An 18,830-nucleotide genomic window follows, 5' to 3' on the forward strand; every position below is an offset into this window, starting at 1 on the left:
TAAAGCTTTCTTTCTCAATGGTTTCTTTACAGAAAGCTATTTTTTTTTTAATTTAATACCAATCAGAAATTAGTAGAGGTGACAGAGGTGCTTATGGGAAACTGGTGAGGATGGTAAACGAGTGACAGTAGTTCCAGAATCACCATGACAAAGACTGTGATCCTCTCTGGAGGAGGAAGGTAGCTGCCACTCAGATCCAGGGGTGACGATGAGCGATAACTCGGGCATCAGCATCAGCACCAGCATCAGTGGAGACAACAGAGAGGGTCAAGGAATTAAAATCCAAGGGAAAACAACGTAAGGTAAGGGGGTCAAAGCATAGGGTTCTTGGCATACTTTTACATTTTTTAAACACCTATTTATTTGAAGGAGTTACTGTGAGAGAGGGAGACACACACACACACAGAGATCTGCCATCTGCTGGTTCACTTCCCAGGCAGCCACTATGGCCAGTGCTGAACCAGGCCGAAGCCAGGAGCTTCTTTCAGGTCTCCCACATGGGTGCAAGGGCCCAAACTCTAGGGCCATCTTCCACTGCTTTTCTGAGGCCATTAGTAGTGAGCTGGATCAGAAATGGAGCAGCTGGAACACACACTGGAGCCCATAGGGGATGCCAGTGTCGCAGGTGGTGGCTTTACCTCCTGTGCTACCATGCCAGCCCCCGTGTTTTACATTTTCTAAGATGAACTGGAATGACACATAAGTTAGCGACCTTTTCCAGATCACATTTAATAATGATTTTGTGCTATTAATCCCATAAATTATTCCTTGCACACTCTACACTGCTGTGGGATCCTCTTTCCCTATCCATAGCATAGACCTCATGCAGAGGGTTCTTACTGCATCCTAAGGGACTTGGGGTTGCAGGCTCCAGGCACTGTAGTGCTGTTTCCTAGGAAATGCTATCACCCCAGAGAGAAGCAGTTATTAGGCGACAGACTTTGGTACGCGACAGTCTTTACGTAGCCTTTGTTCTAAAGTGGGGATTTAAATTCCCTGCCTAATTCATCATGAAATCATGTACTGCCAAACTCTGTTCATGTGGCTCTCTTGGGCCATGGCAGGAGAGTTCTATGTTCTCTCTCTCCCAGGATGGGTTAGCACAGGGACAGGAGAACCCCAGTGAACCTGTGAGAGTCCTGTACTGACCCCATCACTCTGACTGTGTGCCCTTGGGCCCAATGTAGAGTCTCTGAATCCCAGAGTCGTTATCTGTAACCAAAGGGTAACTGCTTCCTAAGTAGGCTGGTGGGAGGCCTGAGACAATACATGTGCCTTTAGCAGTACCTGGCACCCGTTCAACACTAATACAGGGTGGCTTCTAGTGTTTTGTTGCCAAACGACTCAGAGATGCCTTATTTTCTCTGCCATCTGTTCTGTTTTGCATTCTTATTTCTTATGTTAGCTAATGGAAATAACTGCCAGGTGCCTCTGTGAATGTGTATACAGGTAGAAGCCCAGGTGTGGGGAAAATACTGTGTAGTTAGGTCAGTGGCACTCACTTTGCCCTGGTAGCTATTGGCCATTTGTCTGGTGATGCAAAACTGGCAAAACCTAACAACGGCTTTTCGTGTTCTGTGTTTTCTCCTCTCTCCCACATCCTTCCACTCCTCCCCTCGTTCTGTCAGAGTGCTTTCACGTGGAAGACGCCCATGGACGGCAGCTTTCTCTTAGGCGATGTCATGGACAGGTGCTTGCATGTCCATTACACGAGAGCACAGCATCTCTGCCTCTGCCCAGGGTGCCGAGTGCGCCACCTCTTCGTGGCAGAATTTGACAGCACCCAATTCTGTAATGCGCACAAGGGAAAAATCTAATTACTGAATAGTTTCCTCCCCGCTGGGAAGTGATTTTTCTGAGATTTTTTGTTTGAAACAGAGTTGGAGACCTTCCATCTGCTGGTTCATTTCCCAAATGGCTTCAGTGCCCAGGGTTGGGCCAGACCGAAGCCGGGAGCTTCTTCCTGGTCTCCCCCATGGATGCGGGGGCCCAAGCACTTGGGCCATCTTCCACTGCTTGCCCAGGCGCATGAGCAGGGAGCTGGATTGGAAGCAGAGCAGCTGGGACTGCACCTGCAGCCATGTGTGATGCCGGCACTGCAGGCTTCACGTAACCTCTGCACCACAGCCCGGGCCTCTCGGGTTCCTGATGAAGAGCTCGACAGGTCAGCGAGCTCAGAAATAAGCTCTTGCGTAAGTGAGAAGTCGGTTCACAAATTTCAAAGATAAAGAAACAGAATACTTTATTATAAAACTTATAAAATAATTAAATATTACACATATATTTTGACCTTTCTCTATAATCCAGGGTTTTATTCAACATTTTCTTCCTCAGAATTAATATCACTTAGAAGCAAGTGGAAACACATAGGAATAGGCTATTAATAAATTAATTTTTCCATAAAATAAAATGATAATTATATAAAGAAACACATAGCTAGTTACTTTTCAGAGGGCAAAGCATGTGATGGCACCATTTGCTTTTTCTGATGATCAAATGTTCAGTACTGGAGGCCAAGCCGCATGGATTGAGAAAAGTGCCTAATCATTACTTCTCTGAGGTTGAAGGACTCATGATTTTAATTAGAGTGGGAAAAAGGGATGCTACTAAATTTAACAAACCACTGTCTGGCCGGTGATGCTGAGCTGGCGAATCCTGCATTGAATTGAGATGTTTGGTATAGCAGTAAAATTGGGTCACATTCTTCAAAGGAGTTGGGGAACAGAGCCGAATTGTATAAACATGCTCTGTCTAACCACTTTCCAAATAACTACAGAAGGATACAATCTTGTAAGTTACTTTGGTTTTGGCAAAACACTGTGTGGTGCTTTTCCAATTGAGAACAATTTAAAACTCATTAATGCCTACCAGCAGCTGGCTTCTGATGAGTGGAATTTCAGCTGGAGGGCTGAACCACTCGTTCACTGAAGGGCCTGGGCATATTACGATTTATTAACATTCATGTAGCACCAAGACAAATGGGTGTTTATGGCCATCTTTTTCCTCCTGTTCCTTAAATCCTAGGCCAAATTTAGACACGTCAGTTGGTAGCAAAGAGCCCCCAGTGGGCTCTGACTTTGCAAGCAGCTCTGCTCATAGGTGCGGGGCATTAGAAAGGATGGCTTCCTCGCCCTCCCAATACTGCGGCTCTGCCTCTGGGCTCCTCCTGGAGTTGGATTAGAAATGAACATCTCGCGGGTTCTCATTCCCCAGCAGCAGCCTCGGGCCTCCCAAGGACTTGTTCAGTAAGCACCACAAGGTACAAGGTTGACACGGGAAGAGCATCAGTTTCTTTCCTCCCGAGTGTGAATTTCAGTCGCATGGAGATCTTCAACAGTCCATGTTGCCTTATGTCCAATATTCCTGGGAACACTTTTCAAGTTATTAATTGTAGTCTTGGAGACTCTAAGCAGAATATACTTTAAACAAAATAATAAACACCACACACTAACTAAACAGAACAGGAAGCTTGCTTGTCCAGCAGCAAGCGCCGTGGGGCTTCTCGTGTGGAACTCGGATGGGGCTGCTGACCGTTCCAGTCAAGCCGCCAATTGTGAACAGGGATGCGCGCCAATGCACCTGTGTGTGACCGCTCCAAGTCACCGTCTCTGCCCTGAAGTCTCAAAGGACCGTTGCAACACAGAAGCCCTTGGAGTTCAAAGGATGCGGGGAGAAGTCCGTTGTGAAGCTGCTTGAGAGTGTTAGGTTGTCAGAAGGAAAATCTGACGTATCTTGGTGCCGATTCCTCACTTCTTTACCATAGCAGTGCAAATCCAAACACTGGACTGGGTTCTGTTGTGTTTTTGTAATGCAGATTTGTCATCGCTTCCGATTTTCAAGTGCTTTGGAGTACCACGTGCTTCAGGGAACGGAAGAAGGACTGAGGTTTGGACGCTGTGGCTGGAGATGGTTGGAGAGGCTCCGCTCCGGCTCCACCAGGCGGCTGCTGTCTCCAGCGATGGACCGGGCAGGCCCTGGGGAAGACGGGCCGGGCCGCTCAGCTCTTCCTCGTGCACGACCTGCAGCACTGCTGGCCGTAGAATTTGTGGTTGCAGACGCCATGCTGGGGCACCAGGTGACACCAACTGAAGAAATCCACACAGGATGGATCCTCTGCAAGGAAAATACAGCAAGGACATTAGCCTGGTTCTCCAGCCTTTTTTTTAAGGTGAGAATCTGGAAAGAAAGGGGGTTCATCTCCCAGGGGCCTTTCTGTATGGTCTTCCCATTAAAGGGTAGGAGGGAGGTAGGGGCAGAATACGGTACCAAAAGGGACCATGGCCAGGAGCAAAATGGAAGCAGATTTTATTTTTAGGTCAGAGATCCATGTCTGGTTCTCCTCCCATGACCTGAAAGATATCAGGAAAGCACCCCAGAGCCATGCATCAGGAATTCCCCGGGGAGCTCGTTAACTAGTCGCTTTAATTTGGTGAGGCTACTTCAGAAAGTTCATGGGAGAGTAGCGTGAACAGATAATTAGGGTGTCAACAGTTTTTGGAATCCATGCACCTTTTTCACACTTTGCATGAATTTGCTTAAGTCTCTTCCATGGACCCTCAGGGAGTGCTCCCTGCTGCTGGACCTTGAACCATCTGCTTTAGCAAGCAGGAGGGGAAATATACTTGGAGTCAGGAACCTGGATTTCTGACCCAGCTCCAGTATTCTGTGTAGGATACATCTCGTAGTCATTTTGCAAATAAGCAAATGTAAGTCAAGCCCAGTCCTTTCTAATTTTTTCAGCTGCTCGAGTAAGATGACCCATTGGAAGCAGATTCTTACAGAGAAGGGCCTCAGGAGACATGGTAAGTAAAATCTCCTGTGAACGTCAACGCAGGTTTTAGAAGCTGGGATTCATTCTAGTGTAGTAAGGTGGACTTCTTCACCATTCTCATTTGCAGCTGGAATTGTGTAATCCTTGAGTCCGCTAAACCCCCTGCACCCGCAAGGGATCCACTCCTAATGAATCTGCAAAGGTGCTGCCACGGGCGTCACACAAGCACACATGGGCCTCTCGGCTGTGCCCTTGTGCGTGACTGGCCGCATCTCAGCCCTCCTGCTTGCTACCTGTGACTCAAGACTGCTTATAGTTCCTTCCCCCAGCCTTGATGGTTCCACATAAAGTTCCCTTTTCTATACCCGCAGCGATCCCTTGAAAGCCTAAGCCCCTTGGTGAGCAGGCCTGCATTCCCAACTCTTCCACCCCACTGCAATCAAAGAGTCGGTGGTTACAGGCCTGGCTCCCTCTCTGCCCTTCCTCTTGCCTCCCCTTTTTTTCCCAATCCAGCTGAACTGGATCTCTTAGGATGCTCCGGTCCTCCCAGACATGCACTGGGTTCCCCTGTTTCTCTGCTAAAAACACTTTTCCCCAAGGCACTGGAAGGCTTCTTTTGTGCAGCATGGAAGTCCAATTCCAAGGTCATTATCAGTAAGACCTTCCCTGAGTATATAAAAACAGCAAGTTCCTTGGCCTCCCAAGAGGTATCCCTAGTTCTGTACCTTGCCCGTATTAGCATGCAACAGACTATGTGTTTGCTTTCTAGAGGCCAGATGAACAACAAACTTCTCGAGAGCAATGTCTTTGCTCTTCTAACTGCTTTAACTCCGCACTTCAAATAGTTTTTGTCACAAAGCCAGTATTTGTTAAGAGCAGTTCTCTTTAATTCAAACCTGCTGATTCTCAGCTTAGGTATAAAGATGAAATGGGGTTACTCTTTTCCTTCCAGGAATTCCTTGGTAGATTCTGAAGGTACAGCCTAGAGAATTTGCTGGCACATTCGGTATAACAGAGGGAAAAGAAAAGCAGGGAATGAGAACTCCTACCTGGGTGGAGGTGCAGTAACCCGGAAGTTGGTTTGAGAAAACATACTAAGATGAAGTCTACGTCTTCGAGTTACAATATTTTTTTGACAGGCAGAGTGGACAGTGAGAGAGAGACAGAGAGAAAGGTCTTCCTTTGCCGTTGGTTCACCCCCCAAGTGGCTGCTAGAGCCAGAGATAAGCCAATTCGAAGGCAGGAGCCAGGTGCTTCCTCTTGGTCTCCCAAGTGAGTCCTTGGGCCCTGCACTCCTGGGCCACAAGCAGAGAGCTGGACTGGGAGAGGAGCAACCGGGACTAGAACCTGGGGTGCCGGCGCCACAGGCAGAGGATCAGCCAATTGAGTTGCGGCGAGTTAAAATATTTTTATGAGATAGCTGGACAAGGGAACTTTAAGGAGTCCATGGGAAAATAGACTACATAGTATTTATTTTGGTACAAAATTCCATCACACACGTTTTGCCTGAACCTCATGCAGTACAAGTACTGAGGGCTAAAAGTAGACCCCCAAAACCATGCCCTAAGTTTTTGCTCTGTTAAAAACCTGTAGCCCTCCTGAGTGAGAATGGCATTCCAGCAGGTACCTGCTGCTCCGGAAGTGCGGATTAGCGGCGTGCCATCACAGTGTTAGTACTCTGACTAGGTGAGAGTGACTTGAAATTCTGAGATATTTTGTTGCCACTTTCTTTGCCAGACACTGTTCTTGCAAATAATCAACACAGGAGCCTGGTTCCATCTTGAACTATGCCAGCATCTCTTCATGGCCACCACTGCTCCAGTGGCACCTCATCCATTGCTCAGGGACGGCAGCAGCCGCTTCTCGACAGAGCAGGTGAGTCCTCCTCCCTCTCTACTCTTCTCGTGTAGCTGCCAGCAACTACCCTGTGGGAATGGTGTTCCACTGTGGTATCCACAGTTAAACAGCAGCTCTGGGTCTGATTCCTAAACACAACGTACCGTCCTTGCTCCCATCTAAAGAGAAAGGTGCAGCTTATTACTCCACTGGTCATCTTCCAGCTACTGACAGGGTAGTGTCACCTGCTCCCTCTCTTACATTTTTACTTGGAGAGAGTGAGTTTCGTGGGTTTAAATGCCTACATCATCCAAGATGGGGTTGCTGAAGCTTGGACTTCAGCAACCTCACCCTCCCATGGGTGGCAAAGACCCCACCACCTGAGTCATCGCCACTGTCTCCTGGGGTCTCCAGGAACAGAAAGCTGGGAGTGGAGCTAGTGCTTGAATCCAGGCACTCCAGTATGGGATGTGGGTGAGTTAACCACTTAGCCCAACATGTTTCCTAGTCTATTAATAGAGTTTAGACAGAACTGTATACAATGTAAAGGTCACAAGGCTGAAATCCAGCCAGGTGAGGCACTCCACAGCCCCAGACCGGCTGTGAGCATCCGTGGGGGCCCGAGGGATGGTCAGCTTTCTTGCCTATACTAGAAGAATGGATGGCAGCAACCTCGGCAGAAGGGTCTTCTCTAGGGCCGAAACTCAAGGAGCCCAACCCTTGTCTTCTGAAAACTCAGACTGCAAGGAAGATGACTGACAGGGAAGTGGTTATGGGACAACACACTCCCTGTTCTGCCATTTCCTTCTTTAGGAGAGGTAGAGAGACCCCAACCCATTCACATAAAGCAAATGTCTGATCGTCCTCTTTTTACTGTCACTCTTTGGAGAAAGCTACTTTATTCTTACCATGCCAGTACAACTGACCACCACTGCAACACTGCTAATATCCCACCACCCCTATTAATCATTCCCAATAAGCACATGTCCTCTGACACACTAAGCTCCATGGGTCTCAAAGACCTTGAGTTTTTCTTTAGTCCGGGAGATGGACAGTAGGTACTTACTGTCCACCGAAGGAAGCAGAGGGCTTCCTGGTACTCCAAGCACTTCCTAAACCCATGGCCTCCCTCTGTCCTAGGACCGTATACGCATCTGGATCCGTTCACTGAGCCACTGTCATTTTGGCCTGTAGACCCAGTCTTTGTCTACCAGGAGGGAAATGAGAAATCACTGATGGTAAACAAAGGAGGAGACGGCCTGGAATAATGTGTCCATGTGCTCAAAAATACCCATTTCTTCTCCCTGCAGAAACCCACCACTGTCCACAAATTGTGTGCAAGCCTCAGCTACAACAACTGAACATTGATGACCTCAGCCCAGAGATACCACCTGGAGAAGTAAGGTAATAGATGGGACAGTCTTGGAAAAGCTAGAGCACTTTTGTGCTAGCAAGTGACACCTTAGCACACTGGAATCTGGTTAGGCTGAAAAAGTTACTGTGAAGCAGTCTGAGGACCACGGCTGGTGTCAGTATTTGCCCATCCCTTCACTTGAACTCTAACTACAGAAGTAGTTAAGATACTACTGGGATAGTTACATCTATCATGCCTCATCGATTAAAATCTAAGCTCCTGGAGGGCACTTCTTGTTCACTCATCTCGGGCACAAAGGGCTGACTTTGGCATTTATTTACTGAACAGTGCTTACAAGATGGCCCTGTCTGCCTTTCAACCAAGGAATGGCTAAAAAGCCTTTAGCCATCACCTAGCATTAAAGGTTGCCATCAGACCCATGCAAACACGATCATTTGGGCAGGAACCAGCCCAGCGTCTAGGGAGCACCATTCCTGACATTTTGATGTGAGTGGCTGCACCACAGCGAGGTGCTGCCCAGACCACTCTGGCAGAAGCCCACTAAAGCTCTCTTGAGAACAAATCACACGGACAGCACATGGGTCCTTTACCTTTCTTTTCAGGAGCCGGACAGAAGTTCGTGTTGCAGGCTCGTAGCACGGGAGGCTTCTGCCGGAGCAGACAACTTGCAGAAGGCCGGCCTTGGTGCACACAGTGCACTGAGCGCGTCTGGACCCCTCCTCCGCAGGTCACCGTGCACTGCAGCAGGAGGAAGCCAAGGTCAGCGTCACCAAGGACAAGGAACCCCTTGCTTCACGCCCTAACCAAGATGGCTTGTCTGCAGCTCCCCCAACACGTGAGAGCCACTGAGTGTGCTTCGAAGGGCCTCAGGCAAAGGCTGGCTAGCGAGCCCCGGAGCCCACGTCTTGCAGCTAAGTGACTCAGAAAGCAGTGGGTTCCAGAACTGCAGAAGCTGCCATAAGAACACAGAAACAAATACAGACCCATGGAGGGAACTCATCACAGTGCTTACAGGCTGCCTGAGCGCCTCTGTGGAGGCGTTAGTTCCCAACTAGGACAGACAGAAATGAGCATCAGAGACGGCTCTGGAATTAGACTCTCCAGGCCCAGCCAGAGTCACTGTGGTTCCTTAAAGTCAATGAATCCACAGTGCCCTTCAAAAAACCCTAAAACTGGCAGCTAGGGCTTGTCACCTTTGGTTTTAAAGACAATATTTTAGAACAAAAAATATCAGGGGAAATGCAGGTCTGATTTTATTGCACATGAGGGCTTCCTCCTTCCTGAGTACCACTCTATGGCCTGGTGCGGGGAGGAAAAGCTACATTGGGGTATGTAGGGTAAGAGTATTGGAATCGGCCCCACTTTCCTGTATACCCATACAATGGTCAACAAATCACCTGACCAAAGAACTGGCAAATATTCTTGGCTTTACCATTGCACACTGTTGGACAAAAGCAGCTATGGTCAACATGGAAGTGAATCAGCGAGGCTGTGTTCCCAAAATACATTTATAGGAAGGGGTTTGGGAGAGCAGATGAGTCCTGCTGGCCCCCGATTTAAATTGCAGATTTTTAAAAGAATGCACAGGAATAATACCTGGGCCCCTTAAGATACCCATTTCCTTCTGTCTTAGTTTCCAACCAAAGAAAGAAGTTTGGAGGGGAAATGGAATTTACAGCTGTTTTGGGCACAGAGAAATTAAAGTCATGTATTTTCTTTCCTAATAAAAACTTTGCATGGACTCAGAAGAACCCTCTAGGTGTGTGCTTGCACACGTCCCCACACCCAAGTCCACTGAAGGACTCAGCGCTGCAACCTTGGGGGCTGTGATGGCACAAGGATCTGTTTTTACAGACTTAGTGACCCACACGGGCTGTAGCCAAGAAGATGCGGCCAGGCATTCATGCGAAGCAGCTCCACCAGAGAGGGTGCTAAGCATCTACTCCCCTAGGCTGCACTGCCCGAAACACTCTGAGCTGCTGGACCAAAACATAGCGGTGATACCCACACATTGGGTGAGAGGATAGAGAATGCATGTCAGGCACTTAGCACAGTGCCCAGAACGGGTTCCTCCCATCTTAGCTCGGTGATTTAACAACCAAAGCCCCAACGACAGCTGACCATTGTAGCGATAGGAGCAACCATAGCCAATCGTTTTTTGGCAGGCAAAAGTCCCTCTACCAAATATGCCTACAATGATATTCTGGGTGTGAACCAGGTTTACAGATTAGGGGACCTGCCCCGAGTCACAGCACTGACGGAGCAGGTGGAAGACCTCAAGAGGTTGCAGAGTTTGAGCCCACTGCACCTTCCAAAGACTGTGTGCCCGTACCTGCTGCCAGGGTGACGAGTACCATCCAGCCGCTGAGTTGTACACTGGACGGGAGGGACAAGGCCTTTGGCTGCACATCTCTTCCAGGTCCAGTGCGGGCTTCTTAATATTGCGGCACCTTCGCTCTGGGAAAGTTAGGAGTTTTCCCTGCAAGGTCTTCTCGCTGCACGTCAGCTGCCGCTTCCTCACACCCACACCACAGGTCGCAGAGCACTAGGAGCCGAGAAAGGGAAGGTGTTCAGGGCTCGGGAGGGAAAGCTGCCGAGCCAGGGTGTTCCTACAGAAGGCCACAGCCTCCGTGGGGACATGCACAGAGAGAACTGGGGGAGATCAAGCACACACACTTCCAAATCATGATGCTGGAGGTAAGGAAACCCCAAGTCAGTCACGGGGCTCATGGGCAGAGACTGGGAGGTACCCCGTGGGTGTGACATAGAGCCCAACACCAGGAGGAGGAAGAGGGCAGGGGCTCTGGGTGGCGTCCACGTGGATGTCCAGGGTTAGGGTGCAGCTTCTGGGTGTCTGGGACAACCTCAGGCCTCTCTGAAGACATGGGAAGGGGTTAAGAGACAGCCGAGTGGGAAGACCCACTGTCTACTAAGTAACTGTTCTTTGTATTTACCGACCTCTCGCTGGGCTAAAACCCTGGGAGGCAGCTGATGAACCGAGTATGAGAGCTGCCGTTTAAACATTACTGGGGGGGAATTGTGTGGAGTCCTGAGAAACCGAACCAGAAACTGGCATCAGTGTTTCCGTCGTGCAGAAGAGAGGAGGACACTGCTTCGTACACTTGACACTGCTGGCCCCACAGCAGAGGGGAGGAGAGCAGGGCTGAGCCACGTCAAGTAGCCCGAAGTCATGGCCACAGTAACCAGCAAAGGCTGATGGAGACGGGGAAACTGGGTGCAGTCGGTTTGAAACCCAAGCCTTCAGCCATTAGATCGTAACATCTCTTTAGAGCAAACAGGGCAGGAGAGCAGCACAATGCCACACCATTTGCACGCAAGGGAGGGACACAGGCCTTGGCCAGAATGAAAGGAGCATCAAGGGAGCAGAGCACACCGCTCCAGCGGCGGCTGGCATGGCCGCCCCTCCACTGGTGAACAGGCCCACTCCAAACATGGACCTTTGGCCTGTGCGCTTCCCCACAGGAGCCACGTTATTTAGATCCTATGCTGCGTGTAGCTCCAATTCCATCGACAAGAAATTCAGGAGGCACCTTCCCCTCCTCCTCCCTCTCCCCCTCCCTGCCCCCATAGGCTCGCACACACCACCTGGGCTCTTCGGGGCTCAAAGACACTTTTTCTCGCAGGGCCAGAATCGCCTTATCTTAATGACAGCAGTGGCCACACGAGAGCCTTTGCCGGTTTACAACAATCCCCCTCCCCAAATGAAATCTGACGGTTTGCCTTTATTTAACATTCCCAGGGGCTCCTACAAGGTCTCTCTAGAAGTTCACTGAAAATGGAATTAAAAGATAAGTTGAATTTTGGCGCCACAATTCTGAAGGCTGGCTGACCCTGCCCCTCCAGCTCATCCTTGGTTCCTACTCACCGCTCAAGCTCAGGCTCCCCTGAAATTTTCTTCCGGCCAGGGCTGTGCCTGAGGTCTGGCTGGGCTGCACCTTGAGCTCCCTACGTAACTACAGGCTTCCAGCACAGCATTTTGCATTCCTCCCCATGCTTCCTGGTTGCTTCATGACATCCTGTGCCCCCACTGCCCCCGCAGAGGCCTGATCAACATGTGCTAAACAAATCAGAAGGGCAGGACCAGCGACCAGCAGGCACCTCCCGTACGTTGCGTCTAGATGCGGGTGGGCGAGCCGTGCATTCACAAAATCCCCAATCGTCCGTCTACACTCATACCTCGCTCCACGAAGAGGCGACCCACTGCAGCCGGGTGTTCTTGGGACATCGTCCTAGCACGCAGCCCTCCTGCACTTCTGGTCGGGGGGCGCTGGCACACAGGGCCTCGGGGAGGGTCTCGGCAGCCGAGCTTCTGCACACGAGCTCTCGCCTCCTCATTCCTCGCCCACAGGTCTTGGAGCACTAGAGGACGGAGAAGAGTTGTTTTCCATGCCCATTACTAGATGACTTTGTCCCAGGTGGGCGCTGAGAATATATTAACAAGACATCCATACCACTTTTTAATCACTTCACCCAGAGTCCCCGTTTAGTCCACTGGAGCAGGGGGAATCCACCCACAGGCCCAGACAACCGTGTAACTTGTCCCCAGTAACTGTTCACCTTCAACGCCTTCAATCTGCAGACATTGCTTCGCCTCCCAGAGGTGATGGGATCAGGTGTATTCATGGTGAGGCAGAGGTCTGCTCCTGAGAGCACCCATGGCAACCAATTTGCAGAAGGTGATCTTGGGGGAAGCGTGTCTCACTGTCTGGCACAAGGCAGAGTTGAGCCGGTGTTTGGTACCGAATGGACCTGTGTGTCTCCAACAAGGAGAGTAACTAGGGATCCACTCATCTACTACCATGAGTAATTCAGGCCGGCTGGGGGCTCAGGCCTGATTTCCCAACACCTGCTTGCTCTAGACTGGAACTAGGGCAGACTGCTCAAGTATTCACCCAAAGTTTGTCAGTCAACACGCATAAGGCGAGCCTTCCTCCTGGGCACCTTATTCTCTCCCGGATTTCTTGTCCATCACAGCAGCTCGGCGGAATCGGAAGGCAGCAAGCAATCTCCTCGCTTCCAACAGAGGAGTTAGCAACTTGCCGAAGTGGCTTACAACACCTGGGCTTGAGCCTTGGCCCCATGCTGGCCTCCACAGTCTTTCCCCTCCCAGAAGGGGCATAGGAGAGGTGGCCACCTCGTCACAAGGCAGTCAGCTGGGCGCGGCTCTAAGCCTGCTCAGAGGAACAGTGTGAATTGTCTTTCTGTTCCTAAGGGAGACTGGGAGGGGTGGTGACAATGGTGACGTTTTTGTAACTTAGCAACCAGCACAGCAGAGGATACTGATTTACTGCCCTCTGTACACTGACGCACCTCAGCACCCAGAGCAGGGCCGTGACCCTCCGCACACTCAACCCCGATTTACGGAAGAAGCCACTCGGAATCCCAGGGCCGAAGCCTCTTGGCCGAGAGCAATCACACGGCAGCCAAGGCATAGAGCGGAACAGACAAGTTAGTCTGACCCCAGACCACAGAAACACATCATCGAATACCTCATGGCTCGTTCATGGACAAAATTTCTAAACAGCTAACTCTCATTTAATGAAATTCTTATGTGACATCTGCACTGATTTCCAGATGCTTCCTAGAGGTATGGGCTCTTGTAGAACGAGCACTGTGGGAACCCTGGCATTTGCAGGGACTTCAACATGTTCACAGCCAAAGTGTGTTTTCTCAATGTTCCTTGCGAACAGGTTCTCAAAAGGACACATTTGATTTGAAGTCATAACAAAACCCTCCAAATATTTTATTGGAAATTTGGGGTAAACTTCTTGAAGGAAATGAGGTCTCCTTTCATGAGGGCCATAGGGAATCCACCTGTCTCCCTACAGCCATGCTCACCATTTGCAGTTGGCTGAAACAATCCTTTGAATCCTCAATTTGTAAATCACAATTCCTTATTGCAAACAGAGATCAGACTCAATACTACACACTACACTGCATCTACCGGAGATGTGTATATTCTCATTTGAACATAATGCTCAACATGCTCCAAGATCCTTTCCCACTCCTATTCTTATTCCCCTAAGAGAAACAGTCCTGACATTTTTTTTAAAAGTACAGGGGCTGGCGCTGTGGCATAACAAATAAAGCCACTGCCTGCAGTGCCAGCATCCCATATGGGTGCCAGTTCAAGTCCCAGCTACTACACTTCTGATCCAGCTCTCTGCTACGACCTAGGAAAGCAGTGGAAAATGGCCCAAGTCCTTGGGCCCCTGCACTCACATGGGAGACCTGGAAGTGGCTCCTGGCTTTGGATTGGTGCAGCTCCGCCCATTGCGGCCAATTGGGGAGTGAACCATTGGATGGAAGACCTCTTTCTCTGCCTCTCCCTCTCTCTCTGTGTAACTCTGACTTTCAAATAAATAAATAGTTTTTTTGTTTTTTTTTTTTTAAGAAGTACAGTACAGTCTAGGGACCAGCGTTGGGGTGTAGCAGGTGAAGCCACTGCTTGCAATGCCAGCATCCCACATCAGACCACCAGTTCAAGTCCTGGATACTCTGCTTCCAATCCAGCTCCCTGCATATGCACCCGGGAAAGCAAAGGCTAAGACTTGGATACAAGAAACACCTGGCTTCTGCTGGGCCTAGCCTGAAGCTTTGTGGCCATCTGGAGGCCAAACCAGTGGATGAAAGCTGTTCTCTCTTTTCCCCTCCCAAATAAAATATCTTTTTTTAAAAAAAGCCCTCCTTTGACCTCTGTGGCGGATGAGCCAGTGCATTGCTGACCTCAGAATTCAGCACCTTTCAGAACATCATGTACCTAAAGAAAAGCATGGCTGAAACGTGGTTTCCTCATTCCAATGACGACTTCTTCATTTTTTTCTTTTTCTGGCTCTACTAGCCCTTGCTCACCCTCCCTGGCTTCTCAGAGGGCGAGCTACCATCTGCATGGGTCACTACAGCTGGGAATGACAGGTGGATTCACACCGCTCCTACCTGCACTGCATCACGCCTTGCAGTAGGAGGCTCTGGAAAAGCCAACTTTATGCCCAATTCTTCTCACTCTCTTTCTCATTGGAACAAGAATTAAACACTTCCTATGCATCATTCTTTGTGTTTTTCATTGATTTTGGAGAGTTCAGTAGCCGGGTTAGACACCTGTCCTCACACCATCCAATCCTTCCCAGCCGTAATGGCCTCCAGGCTCTGAGCGGCAGCCTCTGAGGAGGAAGCTAAGCTAAGCTCTCCCACAGGGGCTCCCAAGCTTCAGTTCTCATAAGAAATCACTAAAAACACTCGGCAAATGCAGATGCCTAGGTATCACGCTAGCACTGTGCAAATCCCAGGAAGACCAACAGCCGAGGGCCTGGTAGGCAGGACCCACACCTCCACGTTCAGCACCTTCACCTGGGAACAGCGAATGAGGCCAGGACTCCGCGTCCGTCCTTTCGATTACCTGGGACCAGGGCCCGGGGCTCCACTCGGGAGGGCAGGCCTGGCTGTTGCAGACTTGAACCTGAGTGGGTGTGCTCACTGGGCAGAGGGAATGCAGCACGGCCTCCTCCTTCTGGAAGGGCTTCTTCTGCACGCACTGGACCTTTCGGCTCTGCTGGCCGCCCGCGCAGGACTTGCTGCAGACGCTCCACTCGCCCGGCATCCAGCTGTCAGGCAGAAGAGAACATCACCTTCAGAGAGGCGGAGACTTTGTGTTGTCAGTCCCGGGGCAGCTGCTACCAAAGGTTACCCACCCCATGAAAGCCCTAGCTCCACCTTAGCACCACTAAGAACGACTCATACTAACTGTTCCTTTATAGACTCTGAAGCCCGCACTAAAATGGCTTCAATAGGGGCCAGCATCATGGTGCAGTAGGTGAAGCTTCTGCCTATGGTGCCGGCATCCCATATGGGTGCTAGTTTGAGTCCTGGCTACTCCACTTCTGATCCAGCTCTCCGCTATGGCCTGGGAAAGCAGTAGAAGATGGCCCAGGTCCTTGGGCCCCTGCACCCATGTGGGAGACCTGGAAGAAGCTCCTGGCTCCTGGCTTTGGATTGGCGCAGCCCCAGCCATTGTGGCCAGCTGGGGAGCAAACTATCGGATGGAAGACCTCTCTCTCTCTCTACCTCTCTACCTCTCCTTCTCTGTGTAACTTTCAAGTAAATAAATAAATAAATTCTGTCTACCAAACTGAAATTTTTTCTCTTATTTATGTGACACATTTGATAAACTTGTACTACAGGAAGCCCAGCACAGAGGTTTGGCCTGACATGTGTGGCCCTGCACACTGAGCTCCAGGCTAACTCTTCATCTAGCTTCGTCTTTACCCACCCCTACACCTCACATTCCAGATCCCTACGCTCTCCATTTGACCCCTTACTTTTTAAGATTTTTATTTATTTATTTGACAGACACTGAGAGGAATAGACAAAGGTCTTCCCTCTGATGGCTCACTTTCCAAATGGCCACAATGGGTGGAGCTGTGCCAATCCAAAGCCAAGAGCCAGGTGCTTCTTCCTGGTCTTCCATGCAGGTGCAGGGCCCAAGCACTTGGGCCATGCTCCACTGCCCTCCCGGGTCACAGCAGAGAGCTGAACTGGAAGAAGAGCAACCGGGACTAGAACCGGCACCCACATGGCATCATGGGATGCCGGTGCTGCAGGTGGAGGATTACCTAGTGCGCCATGGCGCCGGCCCCACTTTTTTTCTAAATATAAAAACATGACACTGCATCTCCACTATTTCTTGATAATCTACCCCTACCCTTGATGGCAGGAACTGACAGCTACTCAGCTGTGTCCTCCAGTTCTCAGCTCAGCACTGGCCTATGGTAAATACTTACGACAAGACTATGACCTGAGAAAGTAACACAGTTACTGTATCCTTGGGCTCTAATACTCTGAGAGCCAAAGCTTTCTTTCGAGCCCATCGGTGGAGAGACGAGGCTCTACAAGGGCCCATTACTCCTGCAGAACATGCTGAGAACTCAGTCGCCAGCGGGAGAACAAGGAGCAGATCTTCCCACGTCACCACTCCCGTGCTAGAGGGACATCGCAAGGGGGCTGTTCTGCTTCCCGATAGCTCAAAACACCGTTTCTGTACTCGTCAGTTGGAGGAGCCTGGCGTGGCCTCCACTGTCTCCCTTCTCAGGGATGTACACGTGAGCATGTCATGCTGCCCCTTTCTTTGGTTTGCTGGAATAACCACCGATGGGCATGAGACTCCAAATTTGGAAAATCCCAACTCACCGATCCAGCGTACTGATTCCCCGACACGTACATAAGCGCACACACACACACACACATACTCTCACACCACCGCCACCTAAAGGCTATGGTATTCCACAAAGGTCAGTAACAGTTTTTGCCCATCACATTTCAGAGCCACTGGCATTTTTAAAAACCAGATATTTCCTAGCAGAAAAGGACAATGTCTGCTTCATCTTCTCCTCTCTGTTCAGGATGGAGCCGATTCCAGACCTTAAGACAAAAACTGGTTGGCAGCTGGGCCTCTGAGACTGCGGGCTTGCTGAAACCCCAAACGATGATGACAAATACGTGATTAGTTACAAGGAAAAAGTCTGTATACATAAAAAAAAAAAAAAAAAAGACGGTGTAACATGATGGCATCGCCACAAACCAAACACCACTTATTAAGATGCTCTGAAGCACTGGCGAACTTAACACTGGCCTAAAAGGAATCTGGCCGTTCTTTATAAACATGTTTGGCGGAAGAATAGACTCCATTTGGTGGGGCAGATGACTTAAAATTAGTGTCCAGACAACAATGTGGCTGAAATCAATCCAAGAACAAACCCCATCAGGACATCACTGGGGGGGGGGGGGTGTCACCACTTGGCATTCTCCTCCTTTTATTTTGTGTCTTGCTACTGTGTAATTTGTCTTTGGGGTTTCACGGTCTGCATAGCGTTCTCATTTTTAAATGCTTGGATGTCTTGTATGAAAAGTTAAGCATACAACCCTGCGTACATTGAACTATAATAGGATTCTTTATCATTTAAATATGTGATTACGTTCAGGAGGAGAGATCTCTATGTGAAGGATTTTTAAAATACCCCAAGGTTGGGTTTGCAATAGCCTAAGTGCGTGTTTGGCCCAAATTTGTGTTTTCAAATCAGATGTTTCCACCTCAACTATCTTTTTTCCTCTATGACTATTTTAGGTGTTGGAGCTCCCTTTGGATCACTTTCCATCACGAAGTAGTGTTGATGTGGATTTTCATTATCTCACACCAGTAAGAAAGGCACACAAGGATACACAGAAAAACAAAGAGACTTCCATGGGACTTACTAGGCTGGGCAGGAGAAAGCGTTGCAAGGTTTGGGTTCAGTTGCTGGCTTGGTTTTTGCATTGCAGAACGAGGAATTGACTTGGGTATTTTGATCTCGTAAGCAAATGGCTTTTACAGTTATGTACCCTGGGAAGACATCAGAAACGACAACGTGAACATTGCAGAGACCCAATTCCATTTGCTTTGCAAGTTTAGCTTTGAATCTACCTGCAGTCTACTGTTTTACTGAAGAGACAAAAATTCCTAATAGTCTGTGAAAACAGCTCATTTTCATAAAGTCTGTAGGGTGAATTCCATTTTTGATAAAAAATTTTTGCATTTTAATGATTTCAACATGCAGATTCTTAGTGCAGGCACGTTCAGTGGCCATACGTTGATAACTCCAATCTCTTGCAAAAAGAGGGATGGTAAAGGAGCACCTTTCAATAAGCTACAACTACACTGCACACATCTGACCCAAAATGTTCTCAAAAGAAAAAACCACTGGCACATCAGGGGTGGAAAATCCTAGGGATGCATTTGCCAGGAAGCCTCTTTCCAGAAGGGAGTGCGTGATGCACAAAGTTGACTTCACTGAATAC

At 49.4% G+C, this 18,830-nt stretch overlaps 1 protein-coding gene and 1 long non-coding RNA gene across 3 annotated transcripts in view; one reads left to right on the forward strand and one right to left on the reverse strand.

The window, feature by feature from the left end:
* Positions 1 to 3,951: 3,951 nt before the first annotated feature.
* Positions 3,952 to 7,989, forward strand: LOC133748049 (uncharacterized). Its single transcript, XR_009864432.1, has 4 exons — positions 3,952 to 4,168; positions 4,741 to 4,802; positions 6,509 to 6,646; positions 7,918 to 7,989. It is a non-coding gene; the product is annotated as an uncharacterized LOC133748049 (long non-coding RNA).
* ADAMTS18 (ADAM metallopeptidase with thrombospondin type 1 motif 18) overlaps positions 3,998 to 18,830 on the reverse strand; it is a 154,537-nt gene continuing 139,704 nt past the window's right edge. For both annotated transcript variants that reach the window (XM_062176570.1, XM_062176571.1), the window contains 6 exons: positions 18,249 to 18,375; positions 15,400 to 15,604; positions 12,180 to 12,362; positions 10,315 to 10,527; positions 8,573 to 8,720; positions 3,998 to 4,113 (listed from right to left, as the gene is read on the reverse strand). In XM_062176570.1, the coding sequence (XP_062032554.1) occupies positions 3,998 to 4,113; positions 8,573 to 8,720; positions 10,315 to 10,527; positions 12,180 to 12,362; positions 15,400 to 15,604; positions 18,249 to 18,375 (992 nt within the window). The remainder of the gene's footprint in view (positions 4,114 to 8,572; positions 8,721 to 10,314; positions 10,528 to 12,179; positions 12,363 to 15,399; positions 15,605 to 18,248; positions 18,376 to 18,830) is intronic.

The sequence above is a fragment of the Lepus europaeus genome, chromosome 19 (genome assembly GCF_033115175.1).
Source record: "Lepus europaeus isolate LE1 chromosome 19, mLepTim1.pri, whole genome shotgun sequence".
NCBI lineage: Eukaryota > Metazoa > Chordata > Mammalia > Lagomorpha > Leporidae > Lepus > Lepus europaeus.